At 41.3% G+C, this 25,925-nt stretch overlaps 1 protein-coding gene across 1 annotated transcript in view; it reads left to right on the forward strand.

Annotated features, from left to right (window-relative positions):
* The first annotated feature begins 3,048 nt into the window (after positions 1-3,048).
* The window catches only part of PIWIL4 (piwi like RNA-mediated gene silencing 4), a 57,480-nt gene continuing 34,603 nt past the window's right edge, over positions 3,049-25,925 (forward strand). The window contains exons 1-7 of the mRNA XM_055283307.2: positions 3,049-3,309; positions 4,433-4,511; positions 11,263-11,394; positions 14,186-14,400; positions 20,406-20,527; positions 22,420-22,500; positions 24,022-24,219. Of these exons, the coding sequence (XP_055139282.1) occupies positions 3,223-3,309; positions 4,433-4,511; positions 11,263-11,394; positions 14,186-14,400; positions 20,406-20,527; positions 22,420-22,500; positions 24,022-24,219 (914 nt within the window). The 5' untranslated portion in view covers positions 3,049-3,222. The remainder of the gene's footprint in view (positions 3,310-4,432; positions 4,512-11,262; positions 11,395-14,185; positions 14,401-20,405; positions 20,528-22,419; positions 22,501-24,021; positions 24,220-25,925) is intronic.

Consider the following 25,925-nt stretch of genomic DNA (forward strand, 5'->3'; position numbering starts at 1 on the left):
GGCCTGGTGGTGACAAAATCACTCAGCGTTTGCTTGTCTGTAAAGTATTTTATTTCTCCTTCACTTATGAAGCTTAGTTTGGCGGGATAGGAAATTCTGGGTTGAAAATTCTTTTCTTTAAGAATGTTGAATATCGGCCCCCACTCTCTTCTGGCTTGTAGAGTTTCTGCTGAGAGATCAGCTGTTAGTCTGATGGGCTTCCCTTTGTGGGTAACCCGACCTTTCTCTCTGGCTGCCCTTAACCATTTTTCCTTCATTTCAACTTTGGTGAATCTGACAATTATGTGTCTTGGAGTTGCCCTTCTCGAGGAGTATCTTTGTGGCGTTCTCTGTATTTCCTGAATCTGAATGCTGGCCTGCCTTGCTAGATTGGGGAAGTTCCCCTGGATAATATCTTGCAGAGTGTTTTCCAACTTGGTTCCATTCTCCCCATCATTTTCAGGTACACCAATCAGACGTAGGTTTGGTCTTTTCACATAGTCCCAAATTTCTTGGAGGCTTTGTTCATTTCTTGGTATTCTTTTTTCTCTAAACTTCCCTTCTCTCTTCATTTCATTCATTTCATCTTCCATCAGCGATACCCTTTCTTCCAGTTGATCGCATCTGCTACTGAGGCTTCTGCAATCTTCACGTAGTTCTCGAAACTTGGCTTTCAGCTCCATCAGCTCCTTGAAGCCCTTCTCTCCATTGGTTATTCTAGTTATCCATTCTTCTAATTTTTTTTCAAAGTTTTTAACTTCTTTGCTATTGTTTTGAATTTCCTCTCGTAGTTCAGAGTAGTTTGATCGTCTGAAGCCTTCTTCTCTCAACTCATCAAAGTCATCCTCCATCCAGCTTTGTTCCGTTGCTGGTGAGGAACTGCGTTCCTTTGGAGGAGGAGAGGTGCTCTGTTTTTTAGAGTTTCCAGTTTTTTTGGTCTGTTTTTTCCCCATCTTTGTGGTTTTGTCTACTTTTTGTCTTCGATGATGGTGATGTACAGATGGGTTTTTGGTGTGGATGTCCTTTCTGTTTGTTAATTTTCCTTCTACCAGACAAGACCCTCAGCTGCAGGTCTGTTGGAGTTTACTAGAGGTCCACTCCAGACCCTGTTTGGCTGGGTGTCAGCAGCGGTGGCTGCAGAACAGCGGATTTTCGTGAGACCACAAATTCAGCTGTCTGATAGTTCCTCTGAAAGTTTTGTCTCAGAGGAGTACCCGGTTGAATGAGGTGTCAGTCTGTCCCTACTGGGGGGGTGCCTCCCAGTTAGGCTGCTCAGGGGTGAGGGACCCACTTTAGGAGGCAGTCTGTCCGTTCTCAGATCTCCAGCTGCGTGCTGGGAGAACCACTACTCTCTTCAAAGCTGTCAGTCAGACAGGGACATTTAAGGCTGTGGAGGTTCTCGCTGAGTTTTTGGTTGTCTGTGCCCTGCCCCCAGAGGTGGAGCCTACAGAGGCAGGCAGGCCTCCTTGAGCTGTGGTGGGCTCCACCCAGTTCGAGCTTCCTGGCTGCTTTGTTTACCTAAGCAAGCCTGGGCAATGGTGGGCGCCCCTCCCCCAGCCTCATTGCCGCCTTGCAGCTTGATCTCAGACTGCTGTGCTAGCAATCAGCAAGACTCTGTGGGCATAGGACCCTCCGAGCCAGGTGCGGGACACAAACTCCTAGTGTGCCGTTTTCCAGGCCCGTTGGAAAAGCGCAGTATTAGGACAGGACTGACCCGATATTCCAGGTGCCGTCTGTTTCCCCTTTCTTTGACTAGGAAAGGGAACTCCCTGACCCCTTGCGCTTCCCGAGTGAGGCAATGCCTCGCCCTGCTTCGGCTCGTGCACAGTGCGCTTCACGGACTGTCCTGAACCCACTGTTAGGCACTCCCTAGTGAGATGAAACCGGTACCTCAAGCAGAAATGCAGAAATCACCCGTCTTCTGTGTCGCTGGGGCTGGGAGCTGGAGACCGGAGCTGTTCCTATTCGGCCATCTTGGCTCCACCCCAGTACATGAGACTTTTATGAAAAAAATTAAACTCTATTAAAAGATAAAAAGAAAGACTTGAATAAATGGAGAAATCTAACATTGTAAAGATGTAAGTTCTTCCTAAATTGATCTATATATTGGATACAATGCTACTGAAATTCAAGCAAGATATTTAAAGAAACTTGACAAACTTATTTTAAAATTTATATGGAAGAATAAAGTTTGTGAATAAATAAATCAGTTGGAAAAAATATCAAAAAGCAAAGACTTATCCCACCAGACTCTATGAATAACACAAAGAAATAATGATACAAAGTGTTAAAGTCTTGGTGCGGAAATGGAAGGCACAGACTAGATCTATTTATACATGGGAATCTGTCATTTGCTGGAGGTGGCTTCACAAAGTATTAGAGAAAGTATATGCTATTTAACAGATGATGTCAAGGAAGAATGGCTCACTATATGGAGATAAAGTTGGACTTCTATCTCACTCACATTGTATGTATACTTACATACGTGTGAGTGTAAATTCCTGAAGGATAGAAGATACTTGTTGTGAACAGTAAACTTACGAAGTTAATAAAAAGAAAATATTATATAATATCCTTGTCTTTGTAAACTTAGGACAGGTGGAATTTTCTTTTAAAAAGACCCAAAAAGCACAAATTTAAAAATGGCCGAATTTGACAACATCGAAATTTAGGATTTTGGTTAAAGCATTTCATAGTAAAAATTAACAAGTGATAGATTGGAAGTAGATATTTGCAGATTTGCAATTTTTTTAAAAAAGTTTTCTTCCAAATCACAAAGATGAGACAGTCTACTTTAAAAATGGGCAATGGATGCGACAGGCAATTTGCAGAATGGAAAACTCCAAAACTATCACATGTATGAAGAGGTACTTACCCTCATTGGTGAGCAGAAAATACAAACAAAAAAAAATTATTGTTTGATGCCACCCAATACACATAAGATTGGCAAAAATGAAAAAGCTGGATAATGCCAAATTTGGGGGTGGGGGTGGAAGTAATGGGAAGAAAAAGGAAGTCCTGCACAGACCCACGTGCTCGCGCCAACCCCTACGCCCCAGCGCGCCTTCTCCACCCACGCACGGCCCTCGGACGCATTTCCAGCCCCTGCGTAGGTCGGGCATGCTGGACATCCACCGCCTACAGGCAGTTGCGCCGTCACAGCCTCGCCATCTGTAGCCAAAGCAAAACATATCCTAACTGAGACTTTGCAGTTCTTGTGGCCACTCTGGGCTCACCGGGAACATGAGTGGAAGGGCCCGAGTGAAGGCCAGAGGCATCGCCCGCAGCCCCAGTGCCACAGAAGTGGGGCGCACCCAAGCCTCGCCATTGGTGTGTAGAATGCTTATTGCGCATGGTTGCGTTTTCTCCTACCTCTCTCTTTAGCCTGAACAATGCCTTCCTCTGCATGTATCTCCTCCTTTCTGTTACGAAGTAGTGCGTTATCTTTTCTCTCAAGTTTGAGTCTTTCCAAGGTTTCTTCTAACAGTTTTTTCCTTCTAGGGACCTTGTCTGAGTAAGATATTAATGTAGGTGTATTAGCCAGTAAAGAGGACTGAAGACTGGGGACAAATATGTCATTCTCTTCTACTTTCTGAGTTTTAATTTCATGATTTCGTTTTAAATTGCCTTGTAAAAAGTGATGTGCTTTCATAACATTACACGGCATATAATCTAATGCAGTTTTTCTGGCTAATTAGTATATAAAAATAAGTACTCTCACACATGTGGTTTAGATTAAACTACTGTTTCTTGAGCAACCACTATAGAGAAAGCTTGCTGGATTTAGGCAACTAGATTGACCTGCCAATAAGCAACTTTGGAGTGATGTTATTAATACAACTACATATTCTTAGCATTTGGAGCAAATATTCAAATGAATAGTTTGTGGTCCTTATGCCTTTATTCTCATGAAGTGGTCTTCTCTGGACTTTGTTCATTTTTTAGCAGGCCAAGATAGAGTAACTTCTTGAACAAAGAGAAGTAGTTACTATGAAAAGAGAAAATACTAATGGTTCCCTTGGACTATTTTGTGAACCTGTTTTGGCCCAGTTTATTCATGCAGAGTCATGATCTGAGCTGCTGACCCGGGGCCTCTGTTCATTTTATGTCCGTGGGCCATGGAAGCATGAGGTCCATGTGCATCTGTGCCACATGCCCTCTGGTGAGCTCCCTGGGCACAGGGATCTCATCTCTGCTTCTTTACACCTCCAGCTGTATCTGGCGACAGTTGGTACTAAAATCAAAGTTTGATGAGTGAGGAAAACTATAGCGTGTCCTTATCCTCTTTTCTAGAATGGGCACTCTCTTCTCATCCCTGAAGGGTTTTACCTGTTAACATTTTCTTTGCCTAGTTCATGGTAATCTAAAGACCTGACACTGTTCTTAGGATAATCTTTTGGTTTGTGACTTACCATTGTAAATCTGAACAAAACTTTTTTTTTTGCCATTTTAGCCTAGATCTGTTGATCTTAGTAACAATGAAGCATCCTCTAGCAATGGCTTCTTGGGAACAAGCAGGATTTCAACCAACGGTAAGTGCAGCTCAGCCTGTTCATTTAGTACCATTTAACCTGAATGGAGCAAGAGGAGCCCTGCCAAGCCTTACAGCAGTAGGCTCACCTCTTGCACATCCCGATTTCCTTCCCTGAAGGATCGCCTTTGTCATGTTCCTTTGGGACTCTTTAACATAGAAGTGTGTGCTGAATTTCCTGACAGTGTTTGGTAGATGGGACTTCACAGATAATAGGAAGCCAGTTTCTGTTTCTTTCTATTCACTGAAGAATTTTGAAAAAATACTTTAAAAATCTTTATGGTGTTATATACGAATACCATTTGATCCAGCAACCCCACTGCTGGGTATCTACCCAAAGGAAAATAAATCATTATATCCAAAATTTATCTGCACTTGTATGTTTATTGCAGCACTATTCACAATGGCAAAGATATAAAATCAACTTAAGCATCCATCGATGGATAATTAGATAAAGAAAATGTGGTATGCATATATAAGAGAATACTACTCAGCCATAAAAAGAATGAAAGCATGTCTTGTAGCAACATGGATGGAATTGGAGGCCATTATCTTTTTTTTTTTTTTTTGAGATGGAGTTTCGCTCTTGTTGCCCAGGCTGGAGTGCAATGGCGCAATCTCGGCTCACTGCAACCTCCACCTCCCGGGTTCAAGTGATTCTCCTGCCTCAGCCTCCCAAGTAGCTGGGATTACAGGCATGTGCCACCACACCCAGCTAATTTTGTATTTTTAGTAGAGACGGGGTTTCTCCATGTTGGTCAGGCTGGTCTTGAACTCCCGACCTCAGGTGATCTGCCCACCTCAGCTTCCCAAAGTGCTGGGATTACAGGTATGAGCCTATGAGCCACCGCCCCCGGGTGGCGGCCATTATCTTAACTGAAATAACTCAGAAACAGAAAGTCAAATACTGTATGTTCTTACTTGTAAGTGGAAGCTAAATAATATGTACAAATGGACATGGAGTGTAGAATAATAGACATTGGAGACTCGGAAGATTGGGAGTGTGGGAGGGGAGTGAGAAATTGCTTAATGGCTGCAATGTACATTATTCAGATGATGGTTACACTAAAAGCTCAGACGTCACACTATGCAATATATCCATGTAACAATATGCTCTTATGCCTTAAATGTATATGCATTTTTAAAAAAGCAAAAAAAAAAAAATCTGAATGGCATATAAATGCCAATGCCATTGCTTGGAAGGATGGTAGAAACCTGGTATGCATGTAGCCACTGCTCTCTTTCTTCCCCTCCTGTGGTAAACATCACCATTCAATGGTAGCTCTCTTCACAGCAAAGCCAGATTTGGTCTCAGGATACTTGTCAACATGCAACTCCAAGTCACCACAGTCACACACTGTGAGTTGGCATGCCCCATGTGTTAGTCTGCTAGGGCTGCCCTGACAAAGTAGTACCAACTAGGAGGCTTAATCAGCAGAAATTTATTTTCTCACAAATCTGGATGCTTAAAGTCTGAGACAAGGTGGGGACAGGGCTGGTTTCTTCTGAGGACCCTCTCCTTGGTTTATACATGGCCATCTTCCCCTTGTGTTCACATGATCTTTTCTTTGCACTTATATGACCTAATTCCTCTTTATTATGACAACAGTCATACTGGATTAGAACCACCGTAATGACCTCACTTTAACTTAATCACCTATTTAAAGACCCTGTCACCAAATATGATCACATTCTGAGGCACTGAGGATTAAGACATCAGCATATGAATTTTGGGGGAACACGGTGTAGCCCGTGACCCTGAATAAAACCAGTTAGCCAGGCCGGGCGTGATGGCTCACGCCTGTAATCCCAGCACTTTGAGAGGCCAAGGCAGACGGATCACCTGAGGTCAGGAGTTCGAGACCAGCCTGGCTAACATGGTGAAACCCCGTTCCTACTAAAAATACAAAAAATTAGCCAGGCGTGGTGGCACACACCTGTAATCCCAGCTGCTCAGGAGGCTGAGGCAGAAGAATCACTTGAACCCGGGAGGTGGAGGTTGCAGTAAGCCGAGATTGCGCCCTTGCACTCCAGCTTGGGCAACAAGAGCAAAATTCCATCTCAAAAAAAAAACAAAAACAAACAAACAAAAAAAACAGTTTAGCCAGAGTCTCTTTTGTTCTGACCCCAGTGTTTTTTATTTTCACAAGCAATTGATTTCTAATAAATGTGGAAGCTCTAAGCATTAGGTTCTCCCAGACTCTGAGGGTCTGGTCCCCCCACCCATCTCATGTCTGACTCTGCTGTTCCTCACTAGGAGTTTTCCAGTCCTGTGTATTTACCCCTGTGATCCAAACACACAAATGAATGTGCAGCCTGTGAGCACAGAAGCCCTACACTGACAGGCCCAGTGCCCTCCATTATTTTCAAACATTATTCTATCCTTGCAAATGTTTTTTCACATCCGCCACACATTTTTTTGTTACTAGTTTTTTTTTTTTTTGATTAAAAAACATTTTTTTTGTTTTTTTGTTTTTTTTTTGTTTGTTTGTTTGTTTTTGTTTTTTTGTTTTTTTGTTTCATTTTTTAATTTTTTATTATACTTTAAGTTCAAGGGTACATGTGCACAACGTGCAGGTTTGTTACATATGTATACATGTGCACAACGTGCAGGTTTGTTACATATGTATACATGTGCCATGTTGGAGTGCTGCACCCATTAACTCGTCATTTACATTAGGTACATCTCCTAATGCTATCCCTCCCCACCTCCCCCCACCCCACAGCAGGCCCTGGTGTGTGATGTTCCCCACCCTGTGTCCAAGTGTTCTCATTGTTTAATTCCCACCTATGAGTGAGAACATGCGGTGTTTGGTTTTCTGTCCTTGGGACAGTTTGCTCAGAATGACGGTTTCTAGCTTCATCCATGTCTCCACAAAGGACATGAACTCATCCTTTTTCATGGCTGCATAGTATTCCATGGTGTATATGTGCCACATTTTCTTAATCCAGTCTATCATTGATGGACATTTGGGTTGGTTCCAAGTCTTTGCTATTGTGAATAGTGCCACAATAAACCTATATGTGCACGTGTCTTTATAGTAGCATGATTCATAATCCTTTGGGTATATACCCAGTAATGGGATGGCTGGGTCAAATGGTATTTCTAGTTCTACATCCTTGACGAATTGCCACACTGTCTTGCACAATGGTTGAACCAGTATACAGTCCCATCAACAGTGTAAAAGTGTTCCTATATTTCTCCACATCCTCTCCAGCACCTGTTGTTTCCTGACTTTTTAATGATCGCCATTCTAACTGGTGTGAGATGGTATCTCACTGTGGTTTTGATTTGCATTTCTCTGATGGCCAGTGATAATGAGCATTTTTTCATGTGTCTGTTGGCTGCATAAATGTCTTCTTTTGAGAATTGTCTGTTCATATCCTTTGCCCACTTGTTGATGGGGTTGTTTGATTTTTTCTTGTAAATTTATCTAAGTTCTTTGTAGATTCTGGATATTAGCCCTTTGTCAGATGGGTAGATTGCAAAAATTTTCTCCCATTCTGTAGATTGCCTGTTCACTCTGCTGGTAGTTTCTTTTGCTGTGCAGAAGCTCTTTAGTTTAATTAGATCCCATTTGTCAATTTTGGCTTTTGTTGCCATTGCTTTTGGTGTTTTAGACATGAAGTCCTTGCCCATGCCTATGTCCTGAATGGTATTGCCTAGGTTTTCTTCTAGGGTTTTTATGGTTTTAGGTCTAACATTTAAGGCTTTAATCCATCTTGAATTAATTTTTGTATAAGGTGTAAGGGCCGGGCGCGGTGGCTCACGCTTGTAATCCCAGCACTTTGGGAGGCCGAGGCGGGCGGATCACGAGGTCAGGAGATCGAGACCACAGTGAAACCCCGTCTCTACTAAAAATACAAAAAATTAGCCGGGCGTGGTGGCGGGCGCCTGTAGTCCCAGCTACTTGGAGAGGCTGAGGCAGGAGAATGGCGTGAACCCGGGAGGCGGAGCCTGCAGTGAGCCGAGATTGCGCCACTGCACTCCAGCTTGGGTGACAGAGCGAGACTCCATCTCAAACAAAAAAAAAAAAAAAAAAGGTGTAAGGAAGGGATCCAGTTGCAGCTTTCTACATATGGCTAGCCAGTTTTCCCAGCACCATTTATTAAATAGGGAATCCTTTCCCCATTTCTTGTTTTTGTCAGGTTTGTCAAATATCAGATGGTTGTAGATGTGTGGTGTTATTTCTGAGGGCTCTGTTCTGTTCCATTGGTCTATATCTCTGTTTTGGTACCAGTACCATGCTGTTTTGGTTACTGTAGCCTTGTAGTATAGTTTGAAGTCAGGTAGCCTGATGCCTCCAGCTTTGTTCTTTTGGCTTAGGATTGTCTTGGCAATGTGGGTGCTTTTTTGGTTCCATATGAACTATAAAGTAGTTTTTTCCAATTCTGTGAAGAAAGGCATTGGTAGCTTGATGGGGATGGCATTGAATCTATAAATTACCTTGGGCAGTATGGCCGTTTTCACGATATTGAGTCTTCCTATCCATGAGCATGGAATGTTCTTCCATTTATTTGTGTCCTCTTTTATTTCGTTGAGCAGTGGTTTGTAGTTCTCCTTGAAGAGGTCCTTCACATCCCTGTAAGTTGGATTCCTAGGTATTTTATTGCCTTTGAAGCAATTGTGAGTGGGAGTTCACTCATGATTTGGCTCTCTGTTCATCTGTTATTGGTGTATAGGAATGCTTGTGATTTTTGCACATTGATTTTGTGTCCTGAGACTTCACTGAAGTTGCTTATCAGCTTAAGGAGATTTTGGGCTGAGACAGTGGGGTTTTCTAAATATACGATCATGTCATCTGCAAACAGAGACAATTTGACTTCCTCTTTTCCTAACTGAATACCCTTTATGTCTTTCTCCTGCCTGATAGCCCTGCCCAGAACTTCCAACACTATGTTGAATAGGAGTGGTGAGAGAGGGCATCCCTGTCTTGTGCCAGTTTTCAAAGGGAATGCTTCCAGTTTTTGCCCCTTCAGTATGTTATTGGCTGTGGGTTTGTCATAGATAGCTCTTATTATTTTGAGATACGTCCCATCAATACCTAGTTTATTGAGGGTTTTTAGCATGAAGTGCTGTTGAATTTTGTTGAAGGCCTTTTCTGCATCTATTGAGATAATCATGTGGTTTTTGCCTTTGGTTCTGTTTACATGATGGATTACGTTTGTGGTTTTTGCCTTTGGTTCTGTTTACATGATGGATTACATTTATTGATTTGTGTATGTTGAACCAGCCTTGCATCCCAGGGATGAAGCCAGCTTGATCGTGATGGATAAGCTTTTTGATGTGCACACATTGTTATGAACAGTGAATGATGAAAATCCTTCATCCTTGGAGGGAAAATTGGAGTTTTATTTATTTATTTTAAAATATATATAACATGAAACTTACGATTTTAATTACTTTTAAATGTGCAGTCTTGGGAGATGAACTTTTTTTATATTGTTGTGCAATCATCACCACCATCCAACTTTAGATCTTTTTTCACCATGCAAAGTGGAAACTCCGTACTCATTAAATAATCCCATTCCCCCCTCCCTCCAGCTCCTGGTAACTGCCATACTATGATAGCTTGAATTTTCAGAAACCACCTAACATCTTTTGAAACCACAAGCAATGGCTTATATGGACAATCTAGTGAGGGTAATAGAATTAAAGATTAAATACATTTTGTGATTTTCCTGGGAAACTTAGACTCCCCTGAGCAGGGGCTGGACAGCATTTGAGCCAGTAGCAGTTCCATGTAGGGTGGTTTCATACAGTGACTATGTCAAAGGCAGTGGTCATGTAGAGTTCTAGAAATCCATGTTACTTTGCAGTAACATTTTGTATTTTTATAAAGTTATTTTCAACATGCCAGAAAGTCAGCATCTCCCATGCTAATTTAAACAGAAAATACTCATTTGGAAACAGATTTTAATTTCATGTTTTCTAGAAGCTGTCAGTAAGTGATACGCCCTGAGGTGAAACACTGGCTTTTATTCTTATGGGGAATGACCTAGAATAAAAACTGATGGCAATGTTCCGGGCAGTTTCTCTTCTTTTCATTGGGAAATGTCAGATTCATCTTCTTTCTGGGCAGAAGTTGCTGAGGACAGAAGTTAGTCTGTAATCCTTGAGGGTGTTACACAAGAGCTAAGGGCAGGAGAGCTGCCCTCCCTAAATAGGTATGGAGAAGGTAATGGGGAGGGAGGGCTTTCTCCTTAGCCAAGAAGTGAAAGTCTACAATATTACAACGGCAAGAACTAACTCAAGATCTGTTTTTGTTTTCGTGAGACAGGGTCTCGCCCTGTCGCCCAGGCTGGAGTGCAGGCATGTCCATGGCTCACTGCTACCCCCACCTTCTGGGCTTAAGTGATCCTCCCACCTCAGCCCAGGCACATGTCACCACGCCCAGCTGATTTTTTGTGTTTTTGGTAGAGACAGGGTTTCAACACATTGCCCAGGCTGGTCTCTAATTCCTGAGCTCAAGTGATCCGCCCGCCATGACCTCCTAAAGTGCTGGGACTACAGGCATGAGTCACGACATCTGGCCAAGATCTGTTATTTTTAACAAAACGTTCTGTGTTTTCTTCACAATTTTCCGTTTTTAGGCTGAAGACTTCTGTTTCGTCATGAATGGTTTCAGCCATATAGGCAAACTGTATTCAAAACCACAAGTTTGGATTGCACTGCATTTTTGACATAGTAGTTGTAAACAGTATCACTAGAATGAAATATGAGCTGTTACCACATTCTCTTCATGTTTTAGATAAATATGGGATATCTTCTGGTGATGCTGGAAGTACCTTCATGGAAAGAGGTGTGAAAAACAAACAGGACTTTATGGATTTGAGTATCTGTACCAGAGAAAAATTGGCACATGTGAGAAATTGTAAAACAGGTACCCAGTTTTATGTTACTTACTTTTTTAATGTTACCAAATCTTGCTTAAGGAATTTCAAATTCTAGGTCTAAAATAAATAAGTTCATATGTTTGCTTAACAGATATTTACTGATCATCTTCTATGTTCAAGACACTGTTAGACGCTTTAATTTTCTAGCCTTAATTTTCTCTTTTATTAATAGAAATAATATCTTCCCACAAATGACATCTCACTTTTGGAAAAGATTTTCTTCATATACTGGGGTGGGAGTTAAAAAGATGTTTCTTCTCTTTCTTTTTTTTTTTTTTTTTTGAGACGGAGTCTCGCTCTGTCGCCCAGGTTGGAGTGCAGTGGCGCAATCTCGGCTCACTGCAAGCTCCGCCTCCCGGGTTCACGCCATTCTCCTGCCTCAGCCTCTCCGAGTAGCTGGGACTACAGGCGCCCGCCACCACGCCTGGCTAATTTTTTTTTTGTATTTTTAGTAGAGACGGGGTTTCACCGTGGTCTCGATCTCCTGACCTCGTGATCCGCCCGCCTCGGCCTCCCAAAGTGCTGGGATTACAAGCGTGAGCCACCGCGCCCGGCTGTTTCTTCTCTTTCCCAACATGGGAAGTAATAATCTTTCTGGACTTCAGCTGTAAAAAGAAAGACATAACCTATTTTGGGGGATTCTTTACCCAGATTCCAGGCTCACCCATAAAATTGCATGCAAATTGTCAGTATATGTATTTTCTGGGAAGTAGGTCTACTGTTTTCGTTGGATTCTCAAAAGTCTTTGTGGCCACCTCATGAAAGTTAAAACTCACTGATGCAGATCAGTGTTTTCCAAACTTTTTAAACCAAAATAAGAAATACATTATTATCCAGCATACACACGCTGTCCACACACAATTGAAGCAAAAGTTTCATGAAACAATGCATCTCTTCCTTTCTGTTTTATTCTGGACTTTTCATTAAACATGTGATTCACCTCACCTGATTTCGTAACTGCAGCACTAATGGGACCCAGCTGCCATTTGTAAACTATCATATATAGACGATCTTGAAGGGTCTTTCCAGCTCTGACAGTCTAGGTTGACTACTCTTTATTTATATGAGCAGCTAAAATATGTTGCTTTGCCATTTCCTCAGGATCTGGGAGAACAAAAGAGATCTGTTATTTTTTTTTTTTTTTTTTTTTTTTTTTTTTTTTTTTTTTGAGACGGAGTCTCGCTCTGTCGCCCAGGCTGGAGTGCAGTGGCGCGATCTCAGCTCACTGCAAGCTCTGCCTCCCAGGTTCACGCCATTCTCCTGCCTCAGCCTCCCGGGTAGCTGGGACTACAGGCGTCCGCCACCACGCCCGGCTAATTTTTTGTATTTTTAGTAGAGACGGGGTTTCACCGTGTTAGCCAGGATGGTCTCGATCTCCTGACCTCGTGATCTGCCCGCCTCGGCCTCCCAAAGTGCTGGGATTACAGGCGTGAGCCACCGCGCCCGGCCGAGATCTGTTATTTAACTAAAATAGCACAGAGATGTCTTGCTCCTACCAGATATATACCCCAGGTTGAAGCTGAGGAAATACTGAAGCATAGCTGATACCTTGTAGTCCTCACCACCTTGGAGTCTCTGGGTTGCTTTCCTCCATGAGAAAAGCAAAATAGCATCTATTCTATATCATTCTTTTCTTTCCTTTTTTTGGAGACAGCGTCTCACTCTGTTGCCCAGGCTGGAGTGTAATGGTGTGATCTTGGTTCACTGCAGCCTCTGCCTTCCAGGTTCAAGCGATTCTCGTGCCTTAGCCTCCCGAGTAGCTGTAATTACAGGCGTGGGCCACCATGCCCAGTTAATTTTTGTATTTTTTGTAGAGACAGGGGCTTGCCAGGTTGGCCAGGCTGGTCTCGAACTCCTGGCCTCAAGCAATCCACCTGCCTCAGCCTCCCAAAGTGCTAGGATTACAGGTGTGAGCCACCGTGCCCAGCCCCTATATCATTCTTTTTTGTAAGACCAAAACCGGATGATTCTCTGTTAGGGGAAGTGAGAAGAACCTTCTTTATACCCTCCTGGATTCTACCCTGGAAGGAGCTTACACCATCCTGATCACTAACTGACTATATCGTGGCCATCTCTGATTTTGTCCTATAGACTTTTAAGATGTGAATAAAAATGTCTGTAGGGGGCTGGAAGTCCCGGAAGTACACATGGCCTCCATGTGTCTGCAGAAAACAGAAGTGCAGAAACGCTGTCTGTTTTCACGTCAGAAAAATTACAGTTCCTTCCTCTCTCCCCAGCCTTTCCCTTAATCTCTGAGAGTCTTCTCTGAGATTGTTTGGTCTAACCACTGGTATAACTTTTTCAGAATTTTCAGAAATATGATTAACTTTTGATTACCTGGATTTCCCAGAGGTTGGGGGTTGTATATTCATAGTAAGAACCAGATTGTTTCTTTATAATATGAGAGCAGTATAATTTCAGAGCAGCATCTGAAAATATTACTTGAGCCGATATGAATTGTAGAGAATGAGAGCGGGAAGGCAAGCTTTGAAAGGTGTCCTGGAATGGTTGAGTTCAGATGCTTCTTGTCTCACGAGGACAGGAATGTCAGTGTCTGCTCGTATGTTCTTAAGAGGCCTGCTTCATGCACGATCCCATTTTAGCTCCCAAAGGTGTTATTAGGCTGCAAGTTTTAGGATTTATCCTATGTCACTGTGCAAAAATCCTTGCTTTAAAGCAATTACTATGCATAGGCAAATACATTTTTAAATGGTGTGATTAATATTAACATGATGTGATTTCCTGATTAAAAAATTATTTTTTGTTTGTCTTCTTCAGGTTCCAGTGGAATACCTGTGAAACTGGTTACAAACCTCTTTAACTTAGATTTTCCCCAAGATTGGCAGCTATACCAGTACCATGTGACATATGTTCCAGATTTAGCATCTAGAAGGCTGAGAATTGCTTTACTTTATAGTCATAGTGAACTTTCCAACAAAGCAAAAGCATTCGACGGTGCCATCCTTTTTCTGTCACAAAAGCTAGAAGAAAAGGTATAGTATGATTAGTTTTTTCACTGTATATGTGGGTGTGTGTTTATTATATGTGTATACACACACATACACACACACACACAGATATATATATGCATATGCAAGGAGATTCCAAAAGGTTTGTGGAAAAATAGAATTAAAAGGTAAGAATTTAAAAAACTACCTTTATTTCTTACCAAGAGTTTTACCAAGGTCAAGACACTTTTATAAGCAATGATATCAGCCATTTAGTCCATCCCTAGAGAACTAAGCGTCCTGGGAATTTAACCATGTCAGTGCAGTCTTTTTTAGCTTATTAACGAAAGAAAAATGGGTGCCCTTTACAGATATTTTAAGATTATAAAACAAAAAAGTCAGAAGGAGCCAAATCAGCAGTAAAGTGGATGTCTAATGATTTCCCATTGAAACTTTTGCAAACTTACCCTTGTTTGTTGAGAAGAATGAGCAGAAGCATTGTTGTGGTGCTCTCCAGGGAAGCTTTCCTGGCCATTTTTCTGCTCAAGCTTTGGCAAAATTTCTCAAAACACTTTCATAATAAGCGGATGTTACCATTCTTTGGCCATCCCAAAAGTCAACAAGCAGAATGCCTTGAGCATCTCAAGAAACTATTGCCATGACCTTTGCTCTTGATGGGTTGGCTTTTGCTTTGACTGGACCACTTCCACCTCTCAGTAGCAATTGCTCTGATTGTGCTTTGTCTTAAGGATCGTACTGGTAAAGCCAGGTTTCATCTCCTCTTACAATATTTTGAAGAAATGCTTCAGGATCTTAATACCATTTATTTAAAATTTTTATTGACGGCCCTGCTCTTATCTGCAGCTGATCTGAATGCAATGAATTTGACAAGCGTCGAATGGAAAGTTTGCTCAGCCTTAATTTTTTAGTCAGAATTGTATAAGCTAAACAAATTGAGATGTCTGTGGTGTTGGCTATTGTTTCTGCTGTTAATCTTTGGTCTTCTCAATTAGGGCATGAACAAGATGAATTTTTTTCCTTGCAAATCTGTATAGATGGTCTGCAGCAGGCTTCATCTTCAACATTGTCTCATCCCTTCTTAAGATGAGTTATCCATTCGTAAACTGCTGATTTCTTTGGGGCATTGTTCCCATAAACTTTTCATTATACATCGATGATTTTGCCATTCTTCTACCCAAGTATCGCCAAAAATTTAATGTCTGTTCTGGCTTCAATCTTAGCCGAATTCATATTGCTCTGACAGGGGCTCTTTTCAAATTGAGGTCTTATTCTTAGTGTCTCACACTGGATCCTGTTAGTATGAGTTTATTTTGGTGCAAAATTTTTGAAATCCATGCATAGTTTTTTCATAATACATATTTTCCGTGAACTTTTTGAGGTCCTCTCATATATACTTATATATTTAAGAGATTAGTTGATTTTCATGACAATTGGAATGAGTGACTCACTCCTTTTCCTTTTTCCTGTTCCCTTGCCTGAGAGCTAAAAAAAGACTTCCTAATTAAGATTTCACGAGTAATTGATTTCTTAATTATGAAGCTGGTGGTCTGGTATTTTAAAAATAAGAGCTGTAAGTGTCCTTGAAATAGGCACCTTAAAAAATAATTCCCAAAGTAGGCAAGACTAAGAAACACCATTTGGCCTATGGCTTCATAACTTTAAATTAATTCTACCTTTTTTTGCTCCTGCACCCTTGTGCCTGTATGTCCAAATAATTTTACATCAATTTTTGATTCTAGAATTGCCATTTATTTAACTACTTTCTCTATCATATGAAATTATGAGTTATTTATATCAATTTTTAAAGTTTTTTTAATGCAACCATTGGAAATAGCTATTGTGTATTTCATATTCCTTTATCCACTTTTTTACACATTTGACATCTTCAGTCCTAAAATAAAGATGGTATGGATGTTTTTAACATACATTTTGTTCTAAAACAATGTTACAATTACTACAAGAAAAAAAGAACCAATTTCTGTGTGAAAAATTAAAACAGAGCATTGGATTAAAATTTTATGCTTCTGTCCCTTAGAAATCTTAGTCCCTTAGTTCAGCTGTTTGCAGAGTATGGTACCAATAGCTTAGATTTAAATTTTTAGACTCTAGGTAAGTCTTTGTGAATTTCCTCAAGAAATATGTTTCTTAGCACTCTTGGGCCTTTTGCCTTTTATAAGACCCTGAGATCTATAGGAGCTGCTTGAGTGATTGTTGCATTGGATATGGAACATTAAAATTATACCATGTGGTTAAATTTAATGGCTTAGAAAATCTGGATCTGTAAATTAAGAAACATTTTTATTCATCGTATTTTTTATTGATCCTTCAATTATTTGTCCTATAACCAGATGCTGATAGCATGCTAATATGGCTTCTCATACTTAAATGATATATTTCAAGTCTGTTGTTACCATTAAAAATGATCTTGTTCTTGTAGATACATTTCTAGCACTAGTTTAGAAATTTAGATATGTTGAAATTATTAAATACTACCCTTGAAGTGTCCAGCTTACTTCCATTGTACCTAAACAGAATGGAGAACATATACTCTACAAATGCTAAGAATATGTCACTGCTACTCATTTCTCATTCAAAATGAGCATGTAGTATGTGTCAAACACCTTTCTGTTGCTGGGGATGGATCCTAATAAGGAGGCAAGTGAGAAAATAGACCATAAAAACATGGTGTGACAAATCAGGCCTGTTTATTTTATTTCCCAGATATAGGGGATACTAGGTTTAAACAGAATAGTGTTGTCTTATTTCTTATAAACATATGACCTGTCACCCAGTTACAGTGCAAAAGAAAGTGTCCCAATGAAGATACTGCTACTCTCACCTTTTTATTCTGATCTTGGTATTGACTGAGGCTTAATTCTGCATCCTCATCATCCCCTACACGTGTCCTAGGATGCTTATTTAAGTTGAAACATCTCGGCCACTAGTTGACGCATTGAACTCCTAGGAGTTCCAGGATTCCTGTTCAGCTGCCTCCTAGCCTTCCACTGTCTAGGCCCCATCTGTGCACCTGCAGCCAGACTGGTGTTGCTATTCATGTCCACATCTATTTGCCACTCTCATACACTTATAAAGAGCCTACTCTGAACCTGGCAGCGTGTTGCGACCATGGAGCAAACAAAGATAAATAAAACAGAGTACTTGTCCTCCAAAATTTCAATTTCGAATCAGAGTTCTTTACAAATAAATACTACGTAAGGTAGAATGAAATAAGTGTTATAATAATTAGTATCTTTATTATGCTAACATTTATTGAGCACTGTGTTAAGTACTGTCCTTCTTTGTTCTCCAGGTTATCCCCAACATCTCTCTTGAGCAGATCTATACTTTGTGTCACACGAGTAGCTGCTACCACCACTGCTACTACTACCAATTACACCTATCAGATTACACGTGTTGATCACTTACTCTGCCAGGCTCTTTTTTTTTTTTTTTTGAGACGGAGTTTTGCTCTTGTCACCCAGGCTGGAGTGCAATAGTATGATCTTAGTTCACTGCAACCTCCGCCTCCCGGGTTTCAAGCAGTTCTCCTGCCTCAGCCTCCTGAGTAGCTGGGATTATAGGCACCTGCCACCACACCCGGCTAATTTTTGTATTTTTAGTAGAGATGGGGTTTCACCACATTGGCCAGGCTGGTCTCAAACTTCTGACCTCAGGTGATCCACCTGCCTCAGCCTCCCAAAGTGCTGGGATTACAGGCGTGAGCCACCACGCCCGGCCTGCCAGCCTCTTTATAGCATGATCTGATTTAATCCTGTCATCACCCTTGGGGCCTAGTGAGGATAAACATCTTGCCCAAGGTTGTCAGAGAGAGCTTGATGAAAGGCAAGATTATTTCTAGCAGGACACTTCAGCGAGAGTGATAGTTCCTTGTTTAGGATTTTGATCAGTGAGGTGGACAGTGGGAAATATGGGATTCCTAGGCAGAAGAGGCAAACGTGCAATGATGGGAAGTGAGGGCCATATTTTAGAAACTTGCGCTCATTCAGGTCTAGCCAGGAAGGTGTGGAAGTTCTGATTTCAAAGGTAAAGAGAACTTTAAATGTCCTGTCAAGGAACAGAAACTCTTCCATGGATCACTGAAGACTTTCAGAGAGCGTTTCTATGGCAGCTGTGTTAAATTACAGTTACTCTGATCACATCCTATTGAATGGTTTACAGAAGGAGGTGGGAATAGTAAACTGCCACTGAAATAGTGTAGGCAGGGTGTCAAAAGGGCTTGAAAAGAGATACAAAGTGCTGCTATTTATTTGAATTCCTGAGTGCCTGTGCAATGGATGGAAATAAAATCAATGCATTATTTCATTTAATCATCACAACCCTGTGACTTTAGTTAGACTCAGTACCAGAAAGGTGTTCCACATCACACCAGCTGCAAGAGGCAGAAGACCAGGGTCCATCCAATTCCACATCATGTGCTCTTAAGCACTGTGGTAAGTAATGGTATTGGAACAGCTGAGATAGATCAGAGACATTCCTGGTGTAGATACAGTAAGACTTGCCATCTGATTAGATTGTGAATTGAGGAGGAGAAGTGAAAGTTTACTCTGAGGTTAGCAGCCTGGGGACTGGAGGGTCTGAGGTCCAATAAGAGATGTAGGAAGTGAAGGAGGAGTGGGTGTTTGGTGGGAGAGGTACAAGGGGGGCTGAAGAGTTTGATCTTAGGTGGTTGTTGAAAATGCAGTTCCTAAGACCATCTGCTGCCATCTCCCCTCAACCACTCATCCCAGAGGATTAAGACATCCTTTGTTGTCTTAATCCTTTGTTCCAAAGCCCCTGCAGCAGTTTGAGAGGTGGGCATCCCTTCTGTCTGCCAGAGTTCTCCCCATGTTGATGAGCTCTTTCTATAGCAGTCCACCTCTGATTTCTGTACAATTTTATCTGAAGCAAGAAATTATCTCGATGAAATCTTACATCCCTGTGAAAAGATCAGTTTCTCTTTGTTTCTATGCAGTGACTGGTTCCTGCCTTACATTCTTGATGCAACCTAAAAGTGGTTAAAACCATACTGTAGCTGTAGAGAGTAGAGGCAGAATACATAAATGCTTGCTACTTAGCTGACTTTATCTAATTGCTTATCCCTTTGAAAAATCCATGATCATTGATTGATATTTATGACTGATTTGTATATTCCTTTATTTCAAGAACCTATTCTGAGTCCTTTCTGGTTCAAGAAGCTTTAAATTTAGTGGGAGCTGTTATAGAATCATATTCATGCGTTCATTATGTTGCTAGAACATTGTTCCAGGTTATAAGGACTCTAGGATTTCTCTAGACCTTTCAGCAATTTATAAAATCAGATTTCTGATCTGTTCTAATTTCCACCACTTATTCCTCTCTCTCCCCATGTTTACTTTCCCTCTCATTTATCCTCTCTCCTTTCTTTCCTTCTCTCTTGTCTGCTCTTCTACATTATAAACAGACTTTGGGAGGCTGTCCTCTGGAATCCATGAACTTGGGATGGGCAGGACAGTCCACTAGTGGGCTTCTGAGTATCAGTCAATACCCTGAAAATGGGTACAATTATGTACACTGTTGTGGTGTGTGTATATATATATATATATTTATGTGCATATATATATATATATTTATGTGTATATATATATATATGTGTGTGTGTGTGTGTGTGTGTGAAATTTTATTGAGAAATATCTGTAACTTTTATCAGACTCTCAAAATAATTTGTGACCCATCTCCCTCCCGCTCCCTAGAAAGATCAACAACCACTGCTCTGGAACTCTCTTTGGACCAAACTTTGAACCATGAGTCTGGCTTTAATTCTCCCTTAAGAAGTTAGAGAGTAGAGAGATGTGTTGTTTTTTTAGGATTGGCAAGATACGGAGAAAAAAAGCCCTCTGAACATAATGTGATGATTAGGTTATTACTCACATACTAACTACCTGCAGTTTTGTTTTTGTTAATGCATATTACATTGTGATGGCTTTATAATCTGCATTCTGCACACTTGGGGATAATTTGTAGGGTGCATATTAAGTACCTCTCTTTCCCAGGTCACAGAATTGTCAAGTGAAACTCAAAGAGGCGAGACTATAAAGATGACTATCACCCTAAAGAGGGAGCTGCCATCAAGTTCTCCCGTGTGCATCCAGGTCTTCAATATCATCTTCAGAAAGTAAGGCACTGGAAATGTGAATTTAATTTGGGCTAATTATACCTTTCAGCATAGAGCCTGGGTATTAAAATAATCGACCATTTTGTAGGCAGTGTGCCAGCAGTGATGCCACCGTTAGGGCAATTTCTCAAGTACCTTCTCATACGTGAACAATAACGTGCAATGCAGCCCATTACAGCCACTCAGTGGCACAAACTGTTAATATCCAGTATTATCCTAAGTTGAGACAAATAACACGGGGAGTATTGCTGTCTCACTGGTAGCAGGGAGGGTACCTTTTTCCTTTTCTTCTTTTTCTGTGTCTTTTCTCAGACTTGAAAGTTCATTTAGCAAACTTAGCAAGTTTGGCTTAATAAACTGAAGAATTTGTTTTTCTCCTAGCCGATTGAGTTAGGAAAGAAGATCACTGTCTGCTTTCTGCCCTGGCTCCACCCTCAGCCCACTTCTTTCCCCCACAGCTACATGGGTTGTAGCTCAGCTCTTCAGTGTTCTGCAGACTGGTCTAAGGATCACATACTCCAGCGTCTTCTTAGGGGTGGAGTGGAGCTCCGTAAAAGGCATATTCCCTGGACCCTCACTGAATCTAGTTAGTAAACAGAAGTTCACAGACAGGCCTGAAAATTCACATTTTTAGGATACACTGAAGCTTGAGAACCACTGTTTTACATGCTGCTAGTGTGGATGATTAAGATGATCTGTTAGAAACCTTACAGGCAAGTCCGTTGTTCAACGGTGACCTCTGGAAGGCATGAAGATGGGGAAGTTTGGGGATTTCCTGAGTCGTAAGGGCACATCAAGGAACTTCCCCCACTCAGATGTCCTAATTCCTAATTCTAGTCAGATGTCTTGTCCAGCACCTTTTGGTCATATTTGAGCCTCAGCTTACTGCATATCAGCTCTTCAGAAGCCAGTCGTGCATGCTGACATTTGGAAGATGCTTCTCAGTGAGGAAGTTCTTTCACTTGTCTTTTATCTTACTTTACCCTCACTAGAGCACCCTGAGGCAAGTGCTATTAAAATCCTTATTTTTAGGAGAAGGGGGCTTAGGCTTAGTGACAATTTGGCAGCCAAAATCACAGTTGGAACCCTTGTTTCTTGACTTGAAACCCCCATGTAGGTCAAATTCCTAAGGTGACGAGGATTACTTGCTGAAGACACAGTCTTGGTCATTTGGCAGCACCTGGGGAGCCTGAGCAGCCTCATTAGAAATACGATCCTCGGCCGGGCCAGTGGCTCACACCTGTAATCCCAGCACTTTGGGAGGCAGAGGCAGGCAGATCACCTGAGGTCAGGAGTTCGAGACCAGCCTGACCAACATGGAGAAACCTCGTCTCTACCAAAAATACAAAATTAGCTGGGCGTGGTGGCACTCTTGCTTGTAATCTCAGCTACTGCAGAGGCTGAGGCAGGAGAATCGCTTGACCCGGGAGGTGGAGGTTGCAGTGAGCTGAGATCATGCCATTGCACTCCAGCCTGGGCAACAAGAGCAAAACTCCATTTCAAAAAAAAAAAAAAAAAAAGAAATAAGGTCCTCATCCCCAAGTAGGGAAGAGGTCAAAAAGGCCTGCAGGCATGGCTTATCTCACCCCATCCAAGCTAACCAGAATGTTACTACTGCAGCCATAATGGCTAATTGACCACATATTTGTCACTGCAGCTAAACCCAGACAGATAAAAATAATCTCAGTTGTAGTATTCTCAAATATGAAGAAGTGGTAGTTCTTTATAGACATTCATATGTATATTTAGTATCTAAACCTTGCAGTGCTGTGAGAATGAGAGGTCTGTATTTCCTATATATTTTTAACATTATGTTCAGTAAGGGTATGAACTTAGACTTACAGTGTTACTGACTAATATTTACCAAAAATTAAAAAAAAATATACTTGCAGGATCCTCAAAAAGTTGTCCATGTACCAAATTGGACGGAACTTCTATAATCCTTCAGAGCCAATGGAAATTCCCCAGCACAAGTAGGTTTACTTATATTTTCTGTTACTCCGAAATTATTATAATGTGAGCAACATAATTTATGGTGCAAGATTATACCATTATGCCTCCTGTGAGAGACTCTGTAATATGAGGTGTAATGAATTTTTTTAACTTTCAAGTTTTTTTAATAAAATGGTACATGTGAACGTGAAGCTAGCAGCTTTGTTTTCTTATATTATTGTGATAGATAATTATCACAAATCCTAGAAGGAATTCAGAAACTGAATTTTCTGTGTGTAATAAGTGATAATGAAAGCAGGATGAGCTGTATTTTGTTGTTGAAATGTTGTTAGCACAACCAGAGTGGTTGACATGAAATCGTCAGGGCAGTGCATGTCAGAAAGAGAAGCCAACCAAATAACTCTGGTAAGGGATAGAATTCTTATGAACACCTGCAGAATTCCTACCTAAACTGGGAATTCAAGGCTTCAGGGAAAGTGGTCAGCTATGTCTTGAACTGGTTGTTACTTAGCTCTCAAAAATACTGTGGTCAAACCATAGACAGAGAGGCAACTGGTAGCCCAAACGTAGATACGTAAAGGGAAAAGTACATAAAAGATAGAAAATGGGAGTGGGGTGTTTGGCCTTCTGCCTGGTGAAGGAAAAATGACGGAGTTTGCATATGTTCATTCAGAGTGTCAGCATGCTCTCTATAAAGCACCCAATTCGTCCTTGTCACTAATCTGTCCACCCGGATTAGGAAATCTCATAGGTGCTGATTGTACTAAACTGCCCTAGGTGCTCAGCACGTATGCCTGTCCTGGAGGCTGGCTTAGTATCACAGTGACTACTTATAGTCCACAAAATATAAACTGGAATTATTTTTAAAAATAGTAGTCTATTATTTCATGCCATTTCTGTAACTTCTTATTCAAGATTTTTAAGTTTATGTGAGAAGAAACTGTAGGCTGTGTTCTGGTTTCTCTTGTATATCTGTTTGTGATATCACTTCTGTATTTCTTAATCTCATCATTAAATCTACCCACTGCCCTCACCTTTGAATTGGGGTGCTTTTCTGAACCTAGATGTTTTCATGCGGGGACGGATCACTCCATAAATGTATTATTCCTATAGTTATTGTTCTCAGGCAGGGACATTTCCCCCCCTCTTCAGGGAACATTTTGTATTGTCTGGAGACGTTTTTGGCTGTCACAGCTGGGAGGCTGCTACTGGCATCTAGTGGGTAGAGGCCAGGGAGATGCTGCTAAACATCCTACAGTACACAGGATGGTCCCTAACAAAGAATTATCCAGTTCAAAATGTCAGTGGCGCCAAGGCTGAGAAAGTGCTTTACAGTAAGGTATTTTATCCTAAATGTATGCTTAAAGACACTGCAGCTGAAAAAAAGTTTTCAGTCAACAACTGGAAGAAATCAGACTAAAGAAAAAAATTATCTTGTTAAGATCTCGAGAATTAGAACAGAAAATCACCATTTAAAAATCTTTATTGTGTTTCTGGTATAACATTGACAATATTCCTTTTTTTCTTTTTTGTTTTTAAAGATTATCCCTTTGGCCTGGGTTTGCCATTTCTGTATCATATTTTGAAAGCAAGCTCCTGTTTAGCGCTGATGTGAGTTACAAAGTCCTCCGGAATGAGACGGTTCTGGAATTCATGACTGCTCTCTGTCAAAGAACTGGCTTGTCCTGTTTCACCCAGGCGTGTGAGAAGCAGCTAATAGGGCTCATTGTCCTTACAAGGTACAAGCCTGCGTCTAAATAAACTTTTCTTCAGAAATCAATCATTGATGGTATTTGGAAATAGGAATAGTGTTGGAGTATTGGCCCGATATCACAGAACTAATCCGTTTACTCATCTGTTTAGAAGACCTGGTTATTTTGTTGTCTGGAGTTCACATGTCCTTGTGTGGCATTCCATACTGTCCACAAGCTCCAAATTCTCGCTTGCTGTACCCTCGTTTCCCCCAATGCCACTCTCTATTCTAACCCCCAACGGTCTGACTTTTCATGCTTCAGTTCAGTTCAATTCACTTCACTTCAGTTGCCTGGATTCCCTACCCCAAATTCTGCCTTTAAACTTCAGTTTTCACAAAGCCCAATTCCAATGTCCTGGCTTTTCTGACACCTCCATTTGCCTACTCAGTTGGAATTACTCAGTTTCTTCCCCTGGGCTGCGCCCATAGCCCTTTGCTTATGGCTACCTTGTTGTGGCCATTTGATTTCATTTTACAGGACAGAAGGTTAGTTCCATGTCTCACCTTCTTTATTAGATTCAGGAATCTTTTAAGTTGAGACCACATTTTACTTCTTTGCAACCTCTAGGTTTATGTTTATAAAATTTGCCCTCATTGCACCTTGAACTGAGTTAAACACGAAAAATTTAGATGACTTCCTGAGTACTAAAAAGCTCACCATATACTGCTGCTAGTCCAAGAATACTTTTTAAAAATTTTTTATTTTAAGTTTTGGGATATATGTGCAGAATGTGCAGGTTTGTTACACAGGTAAAAGTGTGCCATGGTGGTTTGCTGCACCTATCAACCCATCACCTAGGTGTTAAATCCAGCATGCATTAGCTATTTTTCAGAATGCTGTCCCTCTCCCCGACCCTATCCCCTGAGAGGCCCCGGTGTGTGTTGTTCCCCTCCTCGTGTCCATGTGTTCTCATTGTTCAGCTCCCACTTATAAGTGAGAACATGCGGTGTTTGGTTTTCTGTTCCTGCCTTGGTTTGCTGAGGATAATGGCTTCCAGCTCCATCCGTGTCCCTGCAAAGGACATGATCCTGTTCCTTTTTATGGCTGCAAGAATACTTCTTTTAGGGGACTTGTTAGCCTTCTGTTCTGGCTTAGAATTTCCACTTAAACTTGTTTTTCTGGGATATATAGCAGAGGGGTGGGGCTGGCTGGATTCCACACTACTTGGTATGAGAAGGCTACCCTCTTATCCTCCTGTCATGATCTTGATGGATTAGCTTATCACATTTTAAAGTCATCTTGCAAAGAATCAAGAGCTCTAGAGAAACCTGCTGTGGTAGTTTCTGCCCCTAGGCTGGGTCAGAGGACAGTCCAGGCTACAAAGTGCTGAAGGGGAGGAGGAGCTTAGAGTAATCTTAGCTAACGTGTTTTGTAGTTTTGCCAAGGGCCAGCCCTAGCGGGGAGGTTAAGCAAGACCCCAGCATTGTGGGTTGATTGGCCTTCTTTTGGTGCTTTTTTGTCAGAAAAACTACCTGGGAGGTCAGAAACTCTGAGTGACACCAGAAGATAATGGGAAAGTTTTGAGCAATGCTTCAGCCTCTGAACATTTAAGAATGATTTACCTGAAGTTAGAGTATCTATCAGTGAGGAAAATAGACTGTGGTCTAAGGACTTTCCCATAGGTTTTGTTGGAATGTGGACAGAAGTCTTCCTGTAAGGAATGCCCTTTTCAGATAAGAGCTGAGTATTTT

This window comes from Symphalangus syndactylus, chromosome 6 (genome assembly GCF_028878055.3).
Source record: "Symphalangus syndactylus isolate Jambi chromosome 6, NHGRI_mSymSyn1-v2.1_pri, whole genome shotgun sequence".
In the NCBI taxonomy this organism is placed as follows: domain Eukaryota; kingdom Metazoa; phylum Chordata; class Mammalia; order Primates; family Hylobatidae; genus Symphalangus; species Symphalangus syndactylus.